This window comes from Eschrichtius robustus, chromosome 1 (assembly GCF_028021215.1).
Source record: "Eschrichtius robustus isolate mEscRob2 chromosome 1, mEscRob2.pri, whole genome shotgun sequence".
NCBI classification, from domain to species: Eukaryota; Metazoa; Chordata; class Mammalia; order Artiodactyla; family Eschrichtiidae; genus Eschrichtius; species Eschrichtius robustus.
This window is the reverse complement of record NC_090824.1, coordinates 127,881,738-127,898,908: the sequence shown is the minus strand read 5'-3', so window position 1 is coordinate 127,898,908 and position 17,171 is coordinate 127,881,738. Positions and strand designations below refer to the sequence as shown.

The 17,171-nt window shown below is 54.5% G+C and overlaps 1 protein-coding gene across 2 annotated transcripts in view; it reads right to left on the bottom strand.

Moving 5' to 3' along the window:
* Nucleotides 1-16,787, bottom strand: part of SMAD6 (SMAD family member 6) — a 73,334-nt gene extending 56,547 nt beyond the window's left edge. The window contains exons 1-3 of one of the 2 annotated variants that reach the window (XM_068554241.1): nt 14,945-16,787; nt 7,211-7,267; nt 3,380-3,457 (exon numbers count right to left, since the gene is read on the bottom strand). In XM_068554241.1, the coding sequence (XP_068410342.1) occupies nt 3,380-3,457; nt 7,211-7,267; nt 14,945-15,758 (949 nt within the window). In that variant the 5' untranslated portion in view covers nt 15,759-16,787. The remainder of the gene's footprint in view (nt 1-3,379; nt 3,458-7,210; nt 7,268-14,944) is intronic. The other variant, XM_068554250.1, reaches the window with a different exon arrangement.
* Between the last annotated feature and the right edge of the window lie 384 nt (nt 16,788-17,171).

Genomic DNA, 17,171 nt, shown 5'->3' with positions numbered 1-17,171 from the left:
GAGCTGACGTAGAGATCAGATGAGAGGGTGTCAAGCATTCAGCAGAAGGCTGAAACAAGACAGTCTCCTGTCCTGCTGCCCCCCACCCTGCCCACCGATGCAGCCTCGACTGCCCTGGCTGTGACTAAGCCTCAAAATCCCCCCCTTTCCCCTAAAGTGACCTCAGCAACAGGACGGGAAAGTGAAGCAGGGACCTTGGCGCTGGATAAAAATAGCCAGCCTCAGGTCGGGTGCCGGGATTGTCACTGTGCAGGACAAACAAGGGCAGCCTCCGTCCCAGAGCTGCAGACACCCTGCTCCAGCAACACCCATCCCAAGACGCTGAGAGAGGCCAGGCTCTCAGGGACAGCGCTGCCCACCCCCCCAGGATGCAGGGAGACAGAGGGGGCTGGGCGTGGTCTCCGGGTGGTCGGCAAGGTTCACCCGGTGGGGACACGGAGGAGCACAGAGCCCTGTGCCTCTTGCCAGGCCCCAGCCCTGTCCCTGGTACTTCAATCAGGACAGGCTGTCCCTGGCCTCCTTTTGATCACTCCACCTTGCCCGGTGTGGCTCAGGGAGGAGGATGGGATCCTTGCTGTGGAAGGCTGTGCAGTCACACCGCTCAGTCTCCCATCCCAAGCCTGCCACTTACAGTTTGGGAATTTGGGCAGCTGGCCTGGCCATGAGCCTGTTTCCTCACCTCTGAAACAGGGGGAATCAAATGTGTCTCACTGGGTTGTGATAAGGAGTCAGCGAGAGGAAGAATGACCAGCAGTTAGCAAAGTGCTAAGTAGTGAATGTCAACGTTAAATAAATAAATGTCAGCATCAGCATCCTTACCACCTGTCCTTGAGCATCAAACGCCTGGTCTGTCCCAACCCATTCTACCTGCCTGTGCTCCTCACCTTTCTGACCTCACCTCCCGCCCTGCCTCCCATCTTTGCAGGATGAGTCTTGCTTCACCATCCACTGAGACCCCTCTGGGCCTTCTTCTCACCCTGCAGGGCCTCCCTCCCTGAGCCTGTCCTCTAAGGTGACAGCCACCCACAGCCCCAGCTCTACACGCATCCAGGAGGCAGGGGCAGGGCCAACTCATCGGTCCTGGGATCCCCACGGTACAAGTAAGCTAGAAAAGCTGAACTGTGAGCCCGCAGAGTGGGAGGAGACCCACGCCATCCCTGGGAGGGGCCTGGATGACCACAATGGGGAAGGCCTACCGAGACCACCTGCAACCCAGACCAATCAACCCCCAAAAGGAAACCCCAAACTTCCTCCCCAGTTCCTTCGGTCCCTTAGGATCCCAAGGCAATGGGATGCCAGATTTTCTCATGAGAGCCATGCAATCCTCATCCACGGTAAAGAGCGTCACATCAGGGCCTTCTCACCAGTCAGTGCCAAAGGTCGCTCTGGGATAGCTGGGTGGGAACCCCAAACACAGGCCCACTGGGCCCCAAAGGCAGCCCAACCTAATGGCCTCAGGGTCTCCGGAGACCTTCCAGCCTCCAGAGGGTGCTCTCTCCTGGGAACCGGATGTAGGGAGGGGCCTCCCGCAGGCGCTCTGGGGTCTGTTCCTTCTAGCCTGAGTCACACACCAGGCCAGCTCTGGGATGACAGAGATCAAAAGAGATCACGTCTGAGAACATACCATGAACCTGTAAGGCACCTCCACACACGGCAGTTTCCGCCAGTCACAATGAGGGGATGGGATGATGAAAAACTACCCATCTGTCCATACAACCAACGCCAGTGCCATCCGTCTAAATTAAATACACTCTGACGGTTGGCAGGGACATGGAATCATGCATTCAAAAATACTTTTAAGCCTCTTGCCTCAAAATTATACGTGGCTTCCAACCACATAGGCACAGAGGAAGAAAAATGGATTAAGACGTCCACTTCTTGTGTTCAGCTGGTTAGGTCTTTCAGGGAAAGACATTTTAACAAGTAGGGCCAAAAGGCAGGGATGAAAACAAAGTGCCCCAATTAGAGGGGCCACCAGAGACCAGAAGGCAAGTGGGACCCAGAAGACCTAGACCCCAGTACCAGCTGTGCCGTAAGCTCCACTGTACCCCTGGGCAAGTCACTTCCTGCTCTGGTTTCTAGTTTCTCTATCTTCGAAACAGACGTACTCTTGTGATCTCCCACGGCTGTGATGGAACATGTAACGGATGGGGAAGGGCTCGGGACACGGGAACTGGACAGGCAGCCCTGAGCAGCCAACACTGTGACACCCTAGAGTCGTGGGGAGAGTACGGCAGGAATGACAGAACTTCGTGCAAAATAAGTTCACTGGAGGTACATCCAGCCCTTGCAGAGAAGTGGGGGACAGAACAGTGGTCAGAAGCACAGTGACATAGTGGCAAATGGCTCTGCTCCTACGTGATCCTGGGCAAGTCACTTTACTGCTGTTCTGAGATGATGATTCTAAAGGGGCCCGAGTATAGGATGTGGCCCAAAGTAAACACTCAATAGATAGCTACAATGACTGTTGTTGCCATTATGACAGGGTGTGGGGTCTGGGGAGGACAGTTCAGATGCAGGCAAACAGAGGCCTTCTCAAAGAGATCCAGCCATGCCTGCTGGGGAAGCATCTGCTGCCCGAGGGGCTGTCACCCAACGCAGCACAGAGCCAGGCCACAAGCCCCAGCTGTCCTCACAGCACACCCTACCCGCCATGCTCCCAAAGGGCCCCATAGACCTCGGCACTTGAGCCCCTCCTGGCCCTCGAAGCCCCCAGGTCACCACCAACATGTCATTTCTCAAGGAAAGCTTGATTTAGGTATTCCCCAGAATGTGAGGCTCCCTATGGCCAAGTCTTAAATGTGGGAAGTAGGGGAGGCTCCAAACCAGGGTTCTCTCTGCTTCCTAGCCCAGCACCCAGTGCTCAGGGAGAGACACGGAAACCACCAGCCTCTGGAAAACTCCTCGCTTGCTGGACTCTCCCCCATGATCGTTCTACCCACTCCATTTCCCCCTCTTCTGACCCTGCGCATCGGTCCTTCCCCAGAGCAGGGACAGAAGGAGAAACCCAAGAAGACAAATGTAAACAAACACGTCCATTTTGCTGCCTCTCAGCAGCTTGGGGAGAGGATCCCTTGCAAAATCAGGATGGAGAGCTGGGCTGGGTTTTTATCATGTCCACAAGAGAAAATTGGTTAGCGCATGGATCGCCAGGCACTTGAAAAGTTCTCTTCCTTAGGCCTCATTCATACAGATTGTTCTTAACCCCAAGAACACCAGTGATGAAGACACTGGCAGTCTTCTCCTCGAGGGGTGGGAGGCCCAGGGAAAAGAAAAGGAGGGGGGACATCAACAAGACCTCCGTCAGGCCCCTGCCACTGGTCCCCCTCCTGTAAAGTTCAACACAATGGCAACATGCAGGGAAAAAAGAAATGCCAACCTGAGAATTCACCTGGAGCCGTGATGAGGGAGTTGGTGGCCTCCGTTTCAGTGTAAGACAATGTGGAATCAGATAGATCTACAGAAGGAAAGAGAAAGAGAACTTAAGTTGGCTGTGGGGTGTTCCTCTCTTCTTTCTCAAGCGTGTGTGTGTGTGCGTGCGTGCGTGTGCGCACGCACGCACACACACACACACACACACGTGGGCATGCAAGCGCTTGCAAAGGGCAGCATGTCCCTCACAACTTTCTTCTGCCACTCCCCGTCCCACGATCGCAGGAGACCAGGCCAGCCAACCCTGGAACTCTTCTGGAAAATGCTGACTGCTGCAGCCCTGGCACCTGAAAAAGTTTCAATTGCTCTGGCCACAGAAATAACCCAAGTTCAGGGGACCGAGCAAGTAGTAACTTGGAGCCTTCTTGGGTAAGGTTAAATTAAGCCCCTAAACAATTCATAGCTGCTGTACTTAATTACAACCATTAAAATTCTTGAAGTTGTTCCTTCTTGCTTCCTTCCTTCCTTCCTTCCTCCCTCTGGAGCTGGGGAAACTCTGTTTTAACAAGTTACCAGCCATCCTCACTCTGTCCCGCTTACACCCCTCTAATTAAGGGCTCAAGCGCTTGCTCCCAGATTAACTTTTTTCTCTCTCCCCTCCCCCACCCTCACATCCAAACCCACTCCCAGAGCAACTTTCAATGTCTAGACTATTTTTTTCTTTTCCTTTTTTTTTTTAAAGGCGTTCATTGTTGTTTAAATAGTTTTAAGTACCTCACATGGCGTGCGCTATTTGTTTTCCCCTGTCTGCAGTGCACTTAGATGGGGAAGGGAAATTCTTTTGCACGTTTTCTCTTGAACGCTGAGCTATTAGCGGGACAAGCTGATGCCTTGGGGGGCAGGCCGACTTGGAAAGTTTTTCCTGGGCCTCTGCCTCTGCTACCAGCAACGGGGTGTTGTCCCCGTTAAGGGACAGGTCTGTCCAGGAGTTGGAAGGCATGTTCTTTCTGTGAGGCTTGTGGTATCTTTCATCTTCTCACCCAGCACAACCCAGATGCGGCTCGGCTGGTCCCACCTGGCTCAGGAGAGCCACTCCACGCTGGGGAATCCTGGCACAAAAACCGTTAGCCTAGGCCCTAGCTAGCTAGAATTCCACTCGATCCTGTAGGCATTTTTTCCTTCTACCACGTGGCTTGGGGAGCGGGAAGATGAAACGTTAAACAATTTGGCTTTTTTTTTTTTTTTTTCCCTTCTCGTTTCCCACTTGCCAGATGCTGACTGGGTGTTCTGGGTTTTATTTTGTTTTTTTGGTTTCATGTGATCACAGTGGCTCAGAAGTGAACTGACTTTTTGTTTATGAAAAACTAACAATGCAAGGAAAAGAAAATAATACAAAAAATAACTCGGACTATTTATCGGGGCCTGAAAAAGTTATCTGCTGGTCAAATGTGTTTGGAGGAAAATAGGGACAGATGGAAAATCTCTTTAAAAGATAATAACCTCAATGCCTAAGTGGGAACCTCTTTGCTTTTCAGACCTAATCTTCCCAAAGTGTTCAGGCCCCAAGTCTTGCTGCCACTTATTGTTCGAAGTAGCAACACCCCAGGCTGAACCCGGTTTCTTAGTGAACCGCTGTGGAGCCAACACAGACAGACAGCCTTATGAACGTTCCAGGAGTGGGCGTGATGGGTGTTTTCCATCCTTCGCAGCTGTTAAGTCCCTGCCATGCACTCTCCAAACCTTCACATCTAGTGCTTCTAGTGAGGCCCTACGAGGCTGTTGTAGAAAAAGAACACTCCCAACCTTGGTCACTGCTCGAGCCCCAAGGAGGAACCCCATCTGGAAGCTGGAGCCCCAGGTTCGAGTCCTACCTCCACTCTTACTCAGCAAAATCAGGGGTCACCAGCTTTGCCTGCAAAGGGCCCCGTAGTGAATATTTTCAGCTTTGTGAGCCCTACAATCTCCATTGCAACTATCCACCTCTGCTGCTGTCCTGTGGAAGCGGCCACAGACAATACAGCTGGGTTCCAGCAGAACTTTGTTATGGACTCTGAAATTTGAATTTCATATAGTTTTCACATGTCACAAAAGACATGCTTCTGCTTTTGGTGGTTTTTTTTTTCTTAGCCATTTTAAAAAGTAAAAACCATTCTTAGCTCAAAAGCCACACAAAAACAAATGGTGGGCTGTCATTTTCGGACCCTTGAGCTGTATGACCACCAGCAAGTGTCACTTCCTCTTTCTCCGTCGCAGTTGTCCCATTTGTAAACTAACCGGGACACCTGCTGATTTCCAAATGGTCACTTTGCCCCGCTGGATGGAGTCCTGATTTTTGTGGCTTTATCACCAGCTGACCCACGATTCCTTGGGGCAATGACCCTTGACATTCAAGCTCAGGTGCTACATTTACTAAGAATGTTTGCGGGTTTTCCTTTTCCTCTACTAGAATGAGGGATCTTCTAAGCGACTAGTGCAATTATGTTAACTTAAAAAATGCTGAGACGGGCCTGGGAGGGAAGGATGGGGAACCGCTGAGCTGAACAGGGGCTGCTCTGGGTTTCCGCCTCAGCCCCACTGCTCATCAGCTGGGCGGTTGTCCCTGACCCTCAGCCTGATTCCTTGTCTACCAAGTGACAGGGTCCCACCAGATGACCGCTCCAGTTCCCCGGAGAACTAAAAGAAGCCCCTCCATCCACGGGATGACCATACTTCAGGAAAAACAACGAGGAAGTTGCCATCGTTAAGCCACTGACTCATACACCGTCATGGGACAGCCTCTGTCCTCCTAGACTGAGGAGGACAAACTCCTGAAGGGACCCGGTGGGCACTCCTGTCTCCAGAGGGGGGCCTGGAAGGAAAACTGGACTGGATGCCTGAGAGTTTATGACACTTAGAAGTGACCTCCCAGATGATGCTGACACACGCTACCGGGAAGAGGCCTTTACCAAAAACAAAACAAAACCCGCTTTTTGTGGTCACTGGTGGAACATGTCAGCATCACTGCCACGCCATCTGACTTTTAAAGCTCGAGTCCCACGGCAGCTACCCACGGTAGTCCCACGGTCTCAAAGTCACTCTCCCGGTACTATTCAGGCCATACTCACCCCACCACTGGGATTCTCCACTGGAGGAACCAGGAGGGCCAGGAAATGAGCCATTTCTACTTTTAAAACCACATGCATCTACCCCAGCATACGGGCTGCTCATTTAGCCCCAAGGCTTTACAGAAAACACGTTCTACCTCTGAATGGGCTCTGCCAACAATGACACTACCACTGAGGGGTACCCTCCATGCCAGGGGCTTGGTGTACCAAGCCACTTGCTTTCTAAACGTTCCAGCTGTTGTTTCTGCCCAGGTGAACTTCTTGGCTTAAAAGGGGGGGGGGGGAAACATATAGCTCCTCTCAACAGTGACTTTGTGCTCAGCCTATCTGTCATAGTGCTAATTAATACACACCAAAGGAGAACCATGTAAGGCTGGGAGGGAAGGAGAGGAAAAGAGACAGAACCATCAACCCACCAGCATCAACAAGATGCTGAAGCTGAAACCCATTCGTCTTCCACAGGCCCATGGTTAAAGGTCACAGAGAGGTTAATGATGAGCGAGGCATTTCAAGACGTAAATAGCCCGCTGCAAAGGCACTGCAAAGGCTGGGTCAGCTCTGGCCCAACTGGGGTGGGGGTGTGTTTGTAAAACTTCACCCACCCCATTTCAAAGGCCACCAGGCTGGTGATCCCTCCCTCCCCTCCTTCTCTGGCCCTTCAGCACTGAGGGAGGGCCCTGTGGGAGCCTGGGAAGGAGGCACCTCCCCAAAGGTCAGAAGGAGGACACACTTACCCAGTGGCTTGTACTCGTCGCGAGGAGACAGCCGAGAGTAGGGGGGTGGCGGTGATTCTGGAAGACAGGGACAACGTGTCACTGGTGGGATGGGAGAGTTCACACATGGTGGTTCTACATGCTTTTGATTATTGATTTCCTCAAATAATAAACCCAGCTCCCAGGAACCCAGCACCTCTGCTGCCCCAGTCCCCTGGAACAGCACTGCCCAACAGGGAAAGCCACAAACTTGGGGTACAGACCTGGGCTCAATCCCTGCTCTGTCACCTTTGGCTGTGTGACCTCAGGCAAGTTACCTCACCTCTCTGAGCCTGTTTCCTCAGCTCTAAAATGGGGACAATAATCACAGAGACCTCCCAGGTTTGCCAGGAGGGCAAAAGGAAATAATGTATGTAAAATGCTCAGTACAGCTCTTGGTACTGCAGAAAAATACCTCCACAAACAGTAACTATTATTATTATAATGAGAGAAACAGGGGTACAGGGAAAGTCAGAGCTAAGGTGGCCTGTTAAAATACAGGATGCTCGGTTAAAGTTGAATTTTGGATATACGTGGCATAAGCTTTTAGCATAAGTATGTCCCTTGCAATATCTGGGACATACTTATACTAAAATATTATGTGTTGTTTACCTGAAATTCAATTTAACAGGGCACTCTGTAATTTTCTTTGCTAAGTTTGGCAACTCTAGTCAGAACTGACTGACTGCAGAGGCCCACATAGACATAGGAGCTCCCTTTCAAACAAACTACATTAGAGCAAATGACCTTCAGGGCAAGGAGGAGGACATGATAGGTTGGAACCCAGGAAGCCAAACCCAGCTCCCCATATGGGAGACCTTAACCCAGTCACTGCCAGCTCTTGGCCTCAGTCTCCCCCCTCTGTAAAGAGAAGGGGTGGAACACACAACCTCCATGGCCTTGCAGCTCAGACCCTCTGCGATTCTTTATTGTCTATGGTATTTTTCTTTGGGTTTCCTTTCATTTGCCTAAAATACTTGTCCTTAAAAACATATACTTTTGTCTTCAGAAGAATTCCTTAGCCTCTTGCTTTCTGGGAAGTAACAATTTGCTTAACTAAGTAACAATTTGCAGGAATGAAATGACCCTTCATTTTCCTTAAATGAAACTAAAGGCCATCAAATTGCAAACTAAAACAAACTCTCAGTGGCAGTAAAGTGGTAATAACTATTATTAGGCGGGTATCAGGAATGACACAAGGGATAATAAGTGTTTTTCACAATTATAATAAGGCACAATTAGTCGCAGGAGCAGGCAGCTTCACCTCTTCCCCACCCCGGCTTTTCCAGCTAGAAAGGACTTCAACAAAGTGAACGCGCTGCAGTCTAAACACAGGGAATCTTTTGTGGACTGGAATTAGGGAGAAGGAAAATGAATCATGGATTAGCCACTGGGAGCAAAGCAAACATTTGCTGAATGTGTACCCTGTGTCTCTCTCTGTGCTGGGACCTTTCAATTTCATACACTGTATTTTATTCTTTTGGACCTTAGGTACAGAGTGGTTAATCACGCTCATTGGGTACCTACTTTCATTTCCTCCTTTCTTAAAAATAAATAAGATGACCATTACCATTCCCATTTCACAGATGAGAAGACTGACTTGCCCATTGTTCCCCAGCCAATCATGGTGGACCTGGGATTTGAATCCAGGCCTGACTCTGCTCTACACCCCAATGAGACAGGCAGTCAAGAGGCATCCTGTCTTCCACCCCTTCATCCCAGCTGGGTCTGGTACATCATATGCACAGAAAGTGTTCAGTAAACAGATATGGACAAAGACAATGGTGACAAGGATAATGGTAAAGTTGGGGGCATCAGTGGACAAAGGTGTGGAGAAAGAGGACCTATGGGGCCAAAAGGGTGACCCAAAGGAGACCTCAAACAAGACTCAAGGAGGGGGGCTATTTGCCTTCAGTAGGAGCCCCCTTATCCACCAGTCTTGGAGGGGCTAGAGACCAGACTCTCAGGACAACAAGCGAAATACAGGTAGGGCTAGCGCTCCACAGGGAAAGAGAATTGAAGCCAGTGCTCCCACTGTACAGAGGAGAAGACTGAGGCCTGAAGAGTAGAAGTGACTCCTTGAGGGCCAGACAGGGAGCTGGTGTAGAGGCAGAACCAGAGGCCAGGTCTCCTGACCCCCAGCCTCATGTCCTTTCCACTACCCCACTAACTTATCAGAAGGTCTGCAACTCCTGTGTCCGGGTTCCTCTTGCAAACATCTAATTGGCTGAGGCCCAGGCCACACATGGTAGGGAGTTCTGGACATCTGCCCCCAGATCTGTCCCCCAAAGTGAAACCTGGCAGCAATGGGCTGTGGAAGCTGGAGTCAAGCCACTGTAATCAACCCCAGCATCTCTGCCTGGGGCTGCTTACCTGGGACCCGTAAAGGGGCGGGGGGGGGGGGGGGGGAGCTCACGAAGATCCCCCTCACAGGAGCCACCTGGGCCTTGAGTGACACCCACCACCCATGCCCACACCTGGGCTGGGGGCTCTAATGCATGAGCGAGACAGAAAGCAAATCTACAGACTTGGGACATCAGACACACCAGCCAGTGAGGAACTGCAAAGCTTTCAGGAGGGACTTTACCAGCACCCACACCCTGCTTTGTTCCAACAAAACGATCTGCACAGAGATTGGAAGCACATCACTAACTTCCATCCTAGGCAAGTAAAAAAGAGACTGCACCCCAAGACATGGGGATTTAGAATGTCAGAGGTCCCCCCCAACTCAATTTCTTATTTTAAGTGATGGGGCAAGTGGGGTGGAGGCAGGTAAAGGGCCCACCCAAGACCACACAGGAAGGCAAGAGATGTTATTCTACTTCAGCTGAACAAAGGGGGGAGGCCAGTTCAGGACCAACATCAAGTTACTTTTTAAAAAAAAAAAAACAGTTATCATTCACATACCCTAAGATCTACTCTTTTAAAATATACAATTCAGTGGTTCTTAGTACATTCAGAGTTGTGAGACCAATACCACCATCTAATTACAGAATATGTTCCTCACCCCAAAAGGAACCCTGCCCCATTCACAGTCAGTCCCTATTCCCCCAACTCCCAAACCTCAGGCAACCACAAATCTACTGTCTATCCTCGTGGGCTTGCCTATTCTGGATGTTTCACACAAATGGATTCCTATAACAGAAGGCCTTTTGTGTCTGCCTTCTTTCACTTAGCATACTGGTTTCCAGGCTCTTCCATGCTGTCGCTTCTATCGTACTTCATTCTTGTTTATGGCTGAATGATATTCCACTGGGTGGCTATATCACACATTTTGTTTATCCATCTGTCAGCTAACGGACATTCGGACTGTTTCCACCTTTTGGCTCTCAGGAATAACGCTGCTATGAACAACAGTGAGGAACCTTCAACTGGCACCTCGGCCTCACTCCAGCACATCCACCCTCCCTCCACAGATCTGGGAGGATGGAGCCCCAGGACATGAACTCAGGTGGGACAAAAGGTCAGAAGAGAAAGTGTAGGCTGCCTCCAGGCCCTCTGTCCACACTCTCGTCCTAGAAGCTATCTTAGTACTTAGAAAAGTTGTGTTGATTTCTAAATAAGAACTTACGTGCTCTAAACTTTAAGGGGAGAACTCTTAGAGCCCTGCAGGCCCCTCAGAAAGAAATGATCATGGGCAGGAGGGAGGGAGAGAAAGAGAGATCAGAAACTCCAGCCCCCTCAGACAGCCAGCCTCAGGCATCAACTTCAGGAATCTCCTCCAACTTCCTTCAGAAGTGAGAGCAGTCAGCCAGGGGCCGAGTGTACCAGAAGGCTAGCGCTCAGCCCAATGCAGCTCAGCTTAGCAGAGACGAGGCTCTGGTTAGCCCCCAGGAAGTACTTACCCTTTCGGGATCTAGACCCTAATTCTAAAGCCAAAAGAGTTCACAGCCTCTCCCACTGCCTGGTAACGTTTCAGTTGAAGACATTACCTTCCACCCCGATCTGCGCAGCCTAGCATCTTGCTTAGGAAAGGTCCATGTGCCTCCCTGGGCCTCCCAGTTTTCACCCTCCCAAGGGGTGCCCTCCTGGGTGCCTGTCCCCTCCAGCCCCAGGACCTGAAGGCTCAACCCCAAGCACCAGGGTGGGAGACGCAGAAGAGAAGCTCCTGGCGCTTTAAGGCCGGCAGAGCCTAATTGCCCAGATTCCCCCGGCAGCCAGATAAACAGCGCGGCAGGCTGGCGCCAGCAAGAGGCAAACTGCACATTATCACCCCTTCCTCACCTCCAAGGAGGAGCTCGGAGGAGCAGGGCGGGCAGGGCCGAGGGGCCGCCAGAGGGGCGGGGCGGGGGCATGGAAGCCCAACTTGAAATTGATCTCATTTCAAAGGGATAATGCCAGGCCAAATAAAAGGAAAACTTTCTAGCCCATTCTAATTCCTATAGTCCTGGCCTGGGAACCCTGTGTTTTCCTAGGCGGCCTCCTCCAGTCATTTAGAAGTTCTCTCTCGCTCTCTCTTTCCCTGGCGCAATTTGGATAATAGTAATTTACTGAATATAATTACAGAAAAAAAAAAAAAAAAGTGGTGAAGCAAAGAGCAGGAGATTTATTCCAAAGTTAATGGATACTTTCGGGAGAAAGGAGCTCTATAAACACAGGTTAGAACTGTGATTAAAGTACTTCTCCACATTTCCGTCCACATAGGCACCAAGCTCAGCGAACTGGCTTTTCCAGGGACAGAAAGATACACCAGAGGGAGGGAAAGCTAGGGCCTGACTCCCACGGGAGCGGGAAGCCCAGGGCAGAGCTGGGCACACAGGACCCCACTTTCTAAGACAAGCATGGGGGAGAGGGCAGCCCTGTGTCACCTGGAATCTTCCCAGCAGACCCTCAGAGATTCTGTTCACCACTCCCTCGCTTTACAGATGAAAAAAGAGGCCCAAAGAGGGGAACTGGCCCCAATGCCCCAAAGCAATTTGCAAGATGGAGCAGGTTTTGCTCTGAGCAGCAGGGGGCCGCACTGCCCAGAAAGGGGCCGTCTCACTAGGGATCCCTGTGGGGGCCAGTGGGGCACTGGAGGGCCGGTGGGTGTCCCTCAGTTGGCCCGCTGCGTGTTCCAGCGTACTCTCTATGGGTGTACCTGCCCCAGTGCCCCAGCCCTCTCCCGCAGAGCCCTGCAAGGAGCCGTCTCCTTATCAGGACGCGCACGGCTGAGCTCCAGCTATGCACCCGCCCAGCTCCGGGAGACAGGCTGGCGGCCAGGAGGCGGCGGTGGGGTGGACAGCAAAGGGCTCCCCCAGTCCTCAGTCCTGGCGGCCCAAGCCATCAGGCAGGGGATGGAGCAAGACGGTCAGCCTGGTGCCTACCGGAAACTCTTCCCAGACCACCAGTCCTCCCAATGGCCCCCGGGGCGGCTTGAATGGGGTGTGGAGGGCGGGGCTTGGGCTAATGAAGTAGCAGGAGAACAGGCACAGTCCCTGCAACAGCGCCTCCTTCCGGGAGGAGGAGAGCAGTCAAGTGCCAGTGCTTAGTCTGGAATTTGAGGTGGAGAACATTTCTAGAGCCACCCCCACTGACCCACAGGGAGACTAAGAGGAGAGGTTACTCCTCCAAGGTCAAGTTGTCGATAGATACCGGCAGGGCAGAGCCTAGGACCAGGTCTATGGGTCAGAACCATACCACTGCAGTTTGCCCGTTAACTTAAAACTGCTCAAGGCTACCAAACTCAAACCAAGACCCAAGCTGACTTATCCAAGGAGTACGGGCAGGGTGGGTCCTGCCTGTCTCCAGTTTTCTTTACCCCACCCCTTCCCACCCTCACACCTGAGCTTGCCTGGTACCCTGACTCTCGTTGGGCCCTCTCCTCCTCCCCCTCGACACCCACCTCCCCTTACCCATCCATCCTCCAAGGCCCCGCTCCAGGTTAGAGCTCTGAGGCTCCTAAAGGTGCTCCTGTTACATGCACACCCCACAGTGCTCTGAGAGTTCAGACCCTCTGGCCTGGCCCTGCTTCCCCCTAAAATATTATGTGTTGCTCCCTCTGTCCCAACTCTCCCCGCGCCGCAACCCGAAGACTCTGTTTCTTAAGGGCATGGATCCTACTCATATTTGCACTCTCCCCACTACAGCACCCAGCATGGTGCCTGGCACAGAGTAAGTGCTCAACAAATACTCGCTAGCAGACTGATGTGGTGAGAGAGAAAATGCCCAACGGGGCCTTCTAAAAGAGCAGAGGGGCCCCCACCAATTCTCTCCCCCTGAAAACGGGACCAGGGACAGGGCAACCACAAACAGGGCCCTCCTCCTCAGAGGCAGGGAGGAGCCAGGGTGGAAGAGGGGAGAAAGCCACTTCCAGGGAAAGCTGTCAGAAGAGGAACAAGGAGCACAGAAAGCCCGCAGAGGGCCACAGGTCAGCGACTGCCCAAAGCCCCCTGAGAATCAGGCCTGGAGTGACCATGCGGGGCGCAGGGCAGCCAGATCAATGCTGCCTCTCCCCACCCCAGCCCCCATCAGTGCTCTCTCTTCAGGAACCACCACTGAGGCACCGTCCTTCCCCTCCGGCCACCACCCCAGACACCAACAAGACACCTGGGACAAATCCATGCTTCTAGCCCCACCCTCCCCTTCCAAGCTGGGAGAGTCAGGAGACCTGTGTGATCTGACCCTCTTAAATGCCCCCAGGCTGGGTGCTGCCTCTCTCCAGAGGGGCCAGGCCAGAGGAACTCAGAGCCTGCCCAGGCCCAACAGTCTATAACCCTCTGAGAGTCCCATCCCTGCAGAACCCCCAGTGCCACCTAAGATGCATACACCCAGAAGATGCTACAGGCTAAAAATGTGTGATCTCTGCAGTGCAAGGAAAGGAGGCGGGGTGGGGGGGTGGTGAGGATGCAAGCTTCTGGCCTGCCTGGAGTCTCCTTCTGTCCTCACCTCTGCTACAGCACCCAGGGCCTGCTCAGGTAAGCAAGACTAGGTAGATGGTGTGTGCAGAAAAAACCCAAGAAGAGGACAAAGAAAGGGGGCAGTTCTCAAAAGTACTAAAATATCCAGCTTCCTTCCCTACCTAGACACCTCCAGGACCCTCAGCTCTCTAGAAAAGCTGGACACAGGATTGAGAATGATGATGGCAGAAGGCCCTGGCATTTGACACCCAAGGGATGCTGGCAACAATCAAGAGGCAAGAGAGCAAGAGAGTGGTCTCCACTCTGAGAAGGGTTACCCCGCAAAACCTTTGCTCCAAAGTATAGACAGGAACAAGTGGGACAGTTTACAAACACTTCGGACTCTAGCCATGAATTGCCTACACCAATTTCACAACTTACATCTATCTGGATACGACAAACCATAATATACCGTAGGTATAAGCATATGCACACAAATGGTACAGGCCCGGGCACGGACTGGGGGTGAATGGGCTTGGGGGGGGGGGTGGCGCTCAAGTCTTTGGCCTCTCCTAGACCTGCCCTCCTCTTCCACCGTCTGGAAGACCGAAGCCTGCCTCAGGTCCCTGAAGCTGCACAGAGAAAACTCCAACGCGCACCCTTCTGAGTTTGCCGGAGCCTTAAGATGAAGTTGCCATTTGATGTGTGCGCCCACATCCCCACTCCCCAGCTTTCCTGCCAGCGTGAGGCGCCTCCACCGGGAGCTCCCACGCTCCAGGGGCACCCGGGAGAGCACCCGCAGCTCCGCCCGCCCGCCAGAGGTGTCAAGGAGAGACAGGAGGCCGCGGAAAGGGGCGGGAGGGGAACCCCGAGGGCCCGCCGGGCGCGGCGCGCTCACCTGGCCCGCAGAGCCGGCTGAAGTGGTAGGGGTTGCAGCACACGGTGGGGCCGTCGGCGGCGGCGGCGAAGCTGTGGCAGCCGCACAGGGGCTTGAGCTCCACGGCGTGCTGCAGGTCGGGCCAGCGGAAGAGGCGGCCGAGCAGCAGCTGCGGCGGCGCGGGCTGGCCGCCCAGGCGGAGGTCGGCGCGCGGCACCAGCACGCAGCCGCCCGGCACGCCGCCGCGGGACTCCACCGCCTCCAGCAGCGTGTCCAGCGAGCGCTCCTTGAGCCGCTTCAGCAGCGAGTACGTGACCGTCTTGAGCTCCTGCTCGAGCAGCAGCAGCCGCGAGCGGGCTTCGCGACTCCGCCCGCCGCCCGCCGGCTCCAGGGCAGCCCCGGCCAGGGGGTCGCCGGCGTCCCGGGGCGCGCCGGCGGCGTCCCGCTCCGAGAAGAGACAGCAGGTCACCGTCTCGCAGTCACTTTCGGGCAGACAGCCCCGGCCTCCCGGCTCCGCCACGTGAAGCGGGGAGCCCCCAGAGCCGGCCCCCGGCTCCGACATGGGCCTCGGGGGGCCCCCTGCGCGCCGGCGCCTCCCAGCGCCCTGGGCGCCTCGCTGTCCCACCGCGTCCCGGGGCCGCCTCAGGGCTACCGGGCGGACTTCGGGGCGGCCGCAGCCTCCGCCTTCTCGTGCCCGCGGGGCCGGCCCAGCTCGGCTGCCCACGCTCCCATCCTCGTCGCCGCCGCCGCCGCCGCCGCTGCCTTCCTCCCGGTCGGGGACCACACGACTTCGCCAAAGTCGCCGCACCAGCCCCGAGCGTTTGGACCTGAACATACGATATCCTTTGGCGCCGGGGGTGGGGGGGAGGCGGTCTCCGGTTACCGGGGGTCCGTTTCCTCAGCGAGGCGCCGGCTGCGCGGGCCGCAGCCCCACATGAAGCTCTGCCGCCGGGCGCCGTGCAGACCGCGCACAGCCTGTCGTCGAAGGGGCGCCGCAGGGCTGCAACATGAGGGAGCTCGCCAGGGCGGGACGGCGGGGAACGCGCGCACGCCGAGCCGCAGTCCGCGCTCGGCCCGCGACTACATGGACCCCGGCGCCCGGGCAGCTCAGCAACTCCAGCCCCGGCGCTTTAGAGGGACTGCAGGCTGCGCGCCGCCAGCAAGACCCCGCATGGGCCGGAGAGCCTTCAAAAGTTACGCGGCTGGTCCATGAGCACAAAGCGCTCGCGCCGAACCCCCCAAATGTGTCTGGGAAGCCCTGCCTTTAAAACCCAAGCACTTCACTACATGGGCTTTTCCTGCAGGATCCGAAAGGCAGGCTTGTTGATACCCTCGGCTTCCTTCTTACTCCCTGCAGAAAGAAAAAAAGAAAAAGAAAAAAAGGAAAGAAAGAAAAAGAAACCCCAAACAAAACCAAAATCCCTGGAATTGCATGCACGAAAAGCCAACTCCGTCTCAGGTCCCAGGCGCTAGATGCACTTGGAGCGAATTTCTCCTGAACGCGGGTGTCAACACATGAGTGGAAACTGTAAAAATCCCAAAGAACTGCTGGGAATCCTTAATTAAAAATGCAATCCACCGAGGCAGAGGTCGTAGCCCGCCCCACGCTGCGCTCGGACGCCCCGGACGCTGCGGCTGCAGAGGTCGCCCCCCTCCCCCCTCCACAAAAAGTGCCTCCCGGTGGCCCCGCGGTCCCGGCGAGGTCTGGCGAGGCAGCGCCCGGCGGCTCTTTCTCTCGGCTCGTCTCCCTCGCTCGCTCCCCCGCTCGGCTCTCTCTTTTTTGTTCTCCTCAAACGCACACTGAGGGCCCCCGGAGGAGCGCCGCGGAGTCATTGGCTGCCTCCCATCATATGCCAGTCTAGACACTTTGGCGGCTCCGCGGCGCTGATTGTTGCGCAAACAAGGTTTCAAGTTTCTTAACTCTTAAAGGAGAACACGTCCCATTGCAGGGCCCGAGGCTCCGAGGGGCCGGCTCCCGGGGCGGGCCGAGCCCCGGCCCCCGCCCCACGCTTGCCCCAGCCCCCCCGCCCCGGGCCTGACAGCGCCCACGGCCTGCTCTCTAGCTCGCGTGCGCCGCGGGCACGGATGCGAGCGCACGCTGGCACACACACACACGCGGTTACACAAACCACGGGCGGGCTGCTCGAGGGCTCGGCGGACCCACTAAGACTCGGACGCAAACGGGGCGCTTTGCCTCTCCCTGGCTTGTGCACAAACTTAAAAACACACATTGCACTTTAGAATTGAT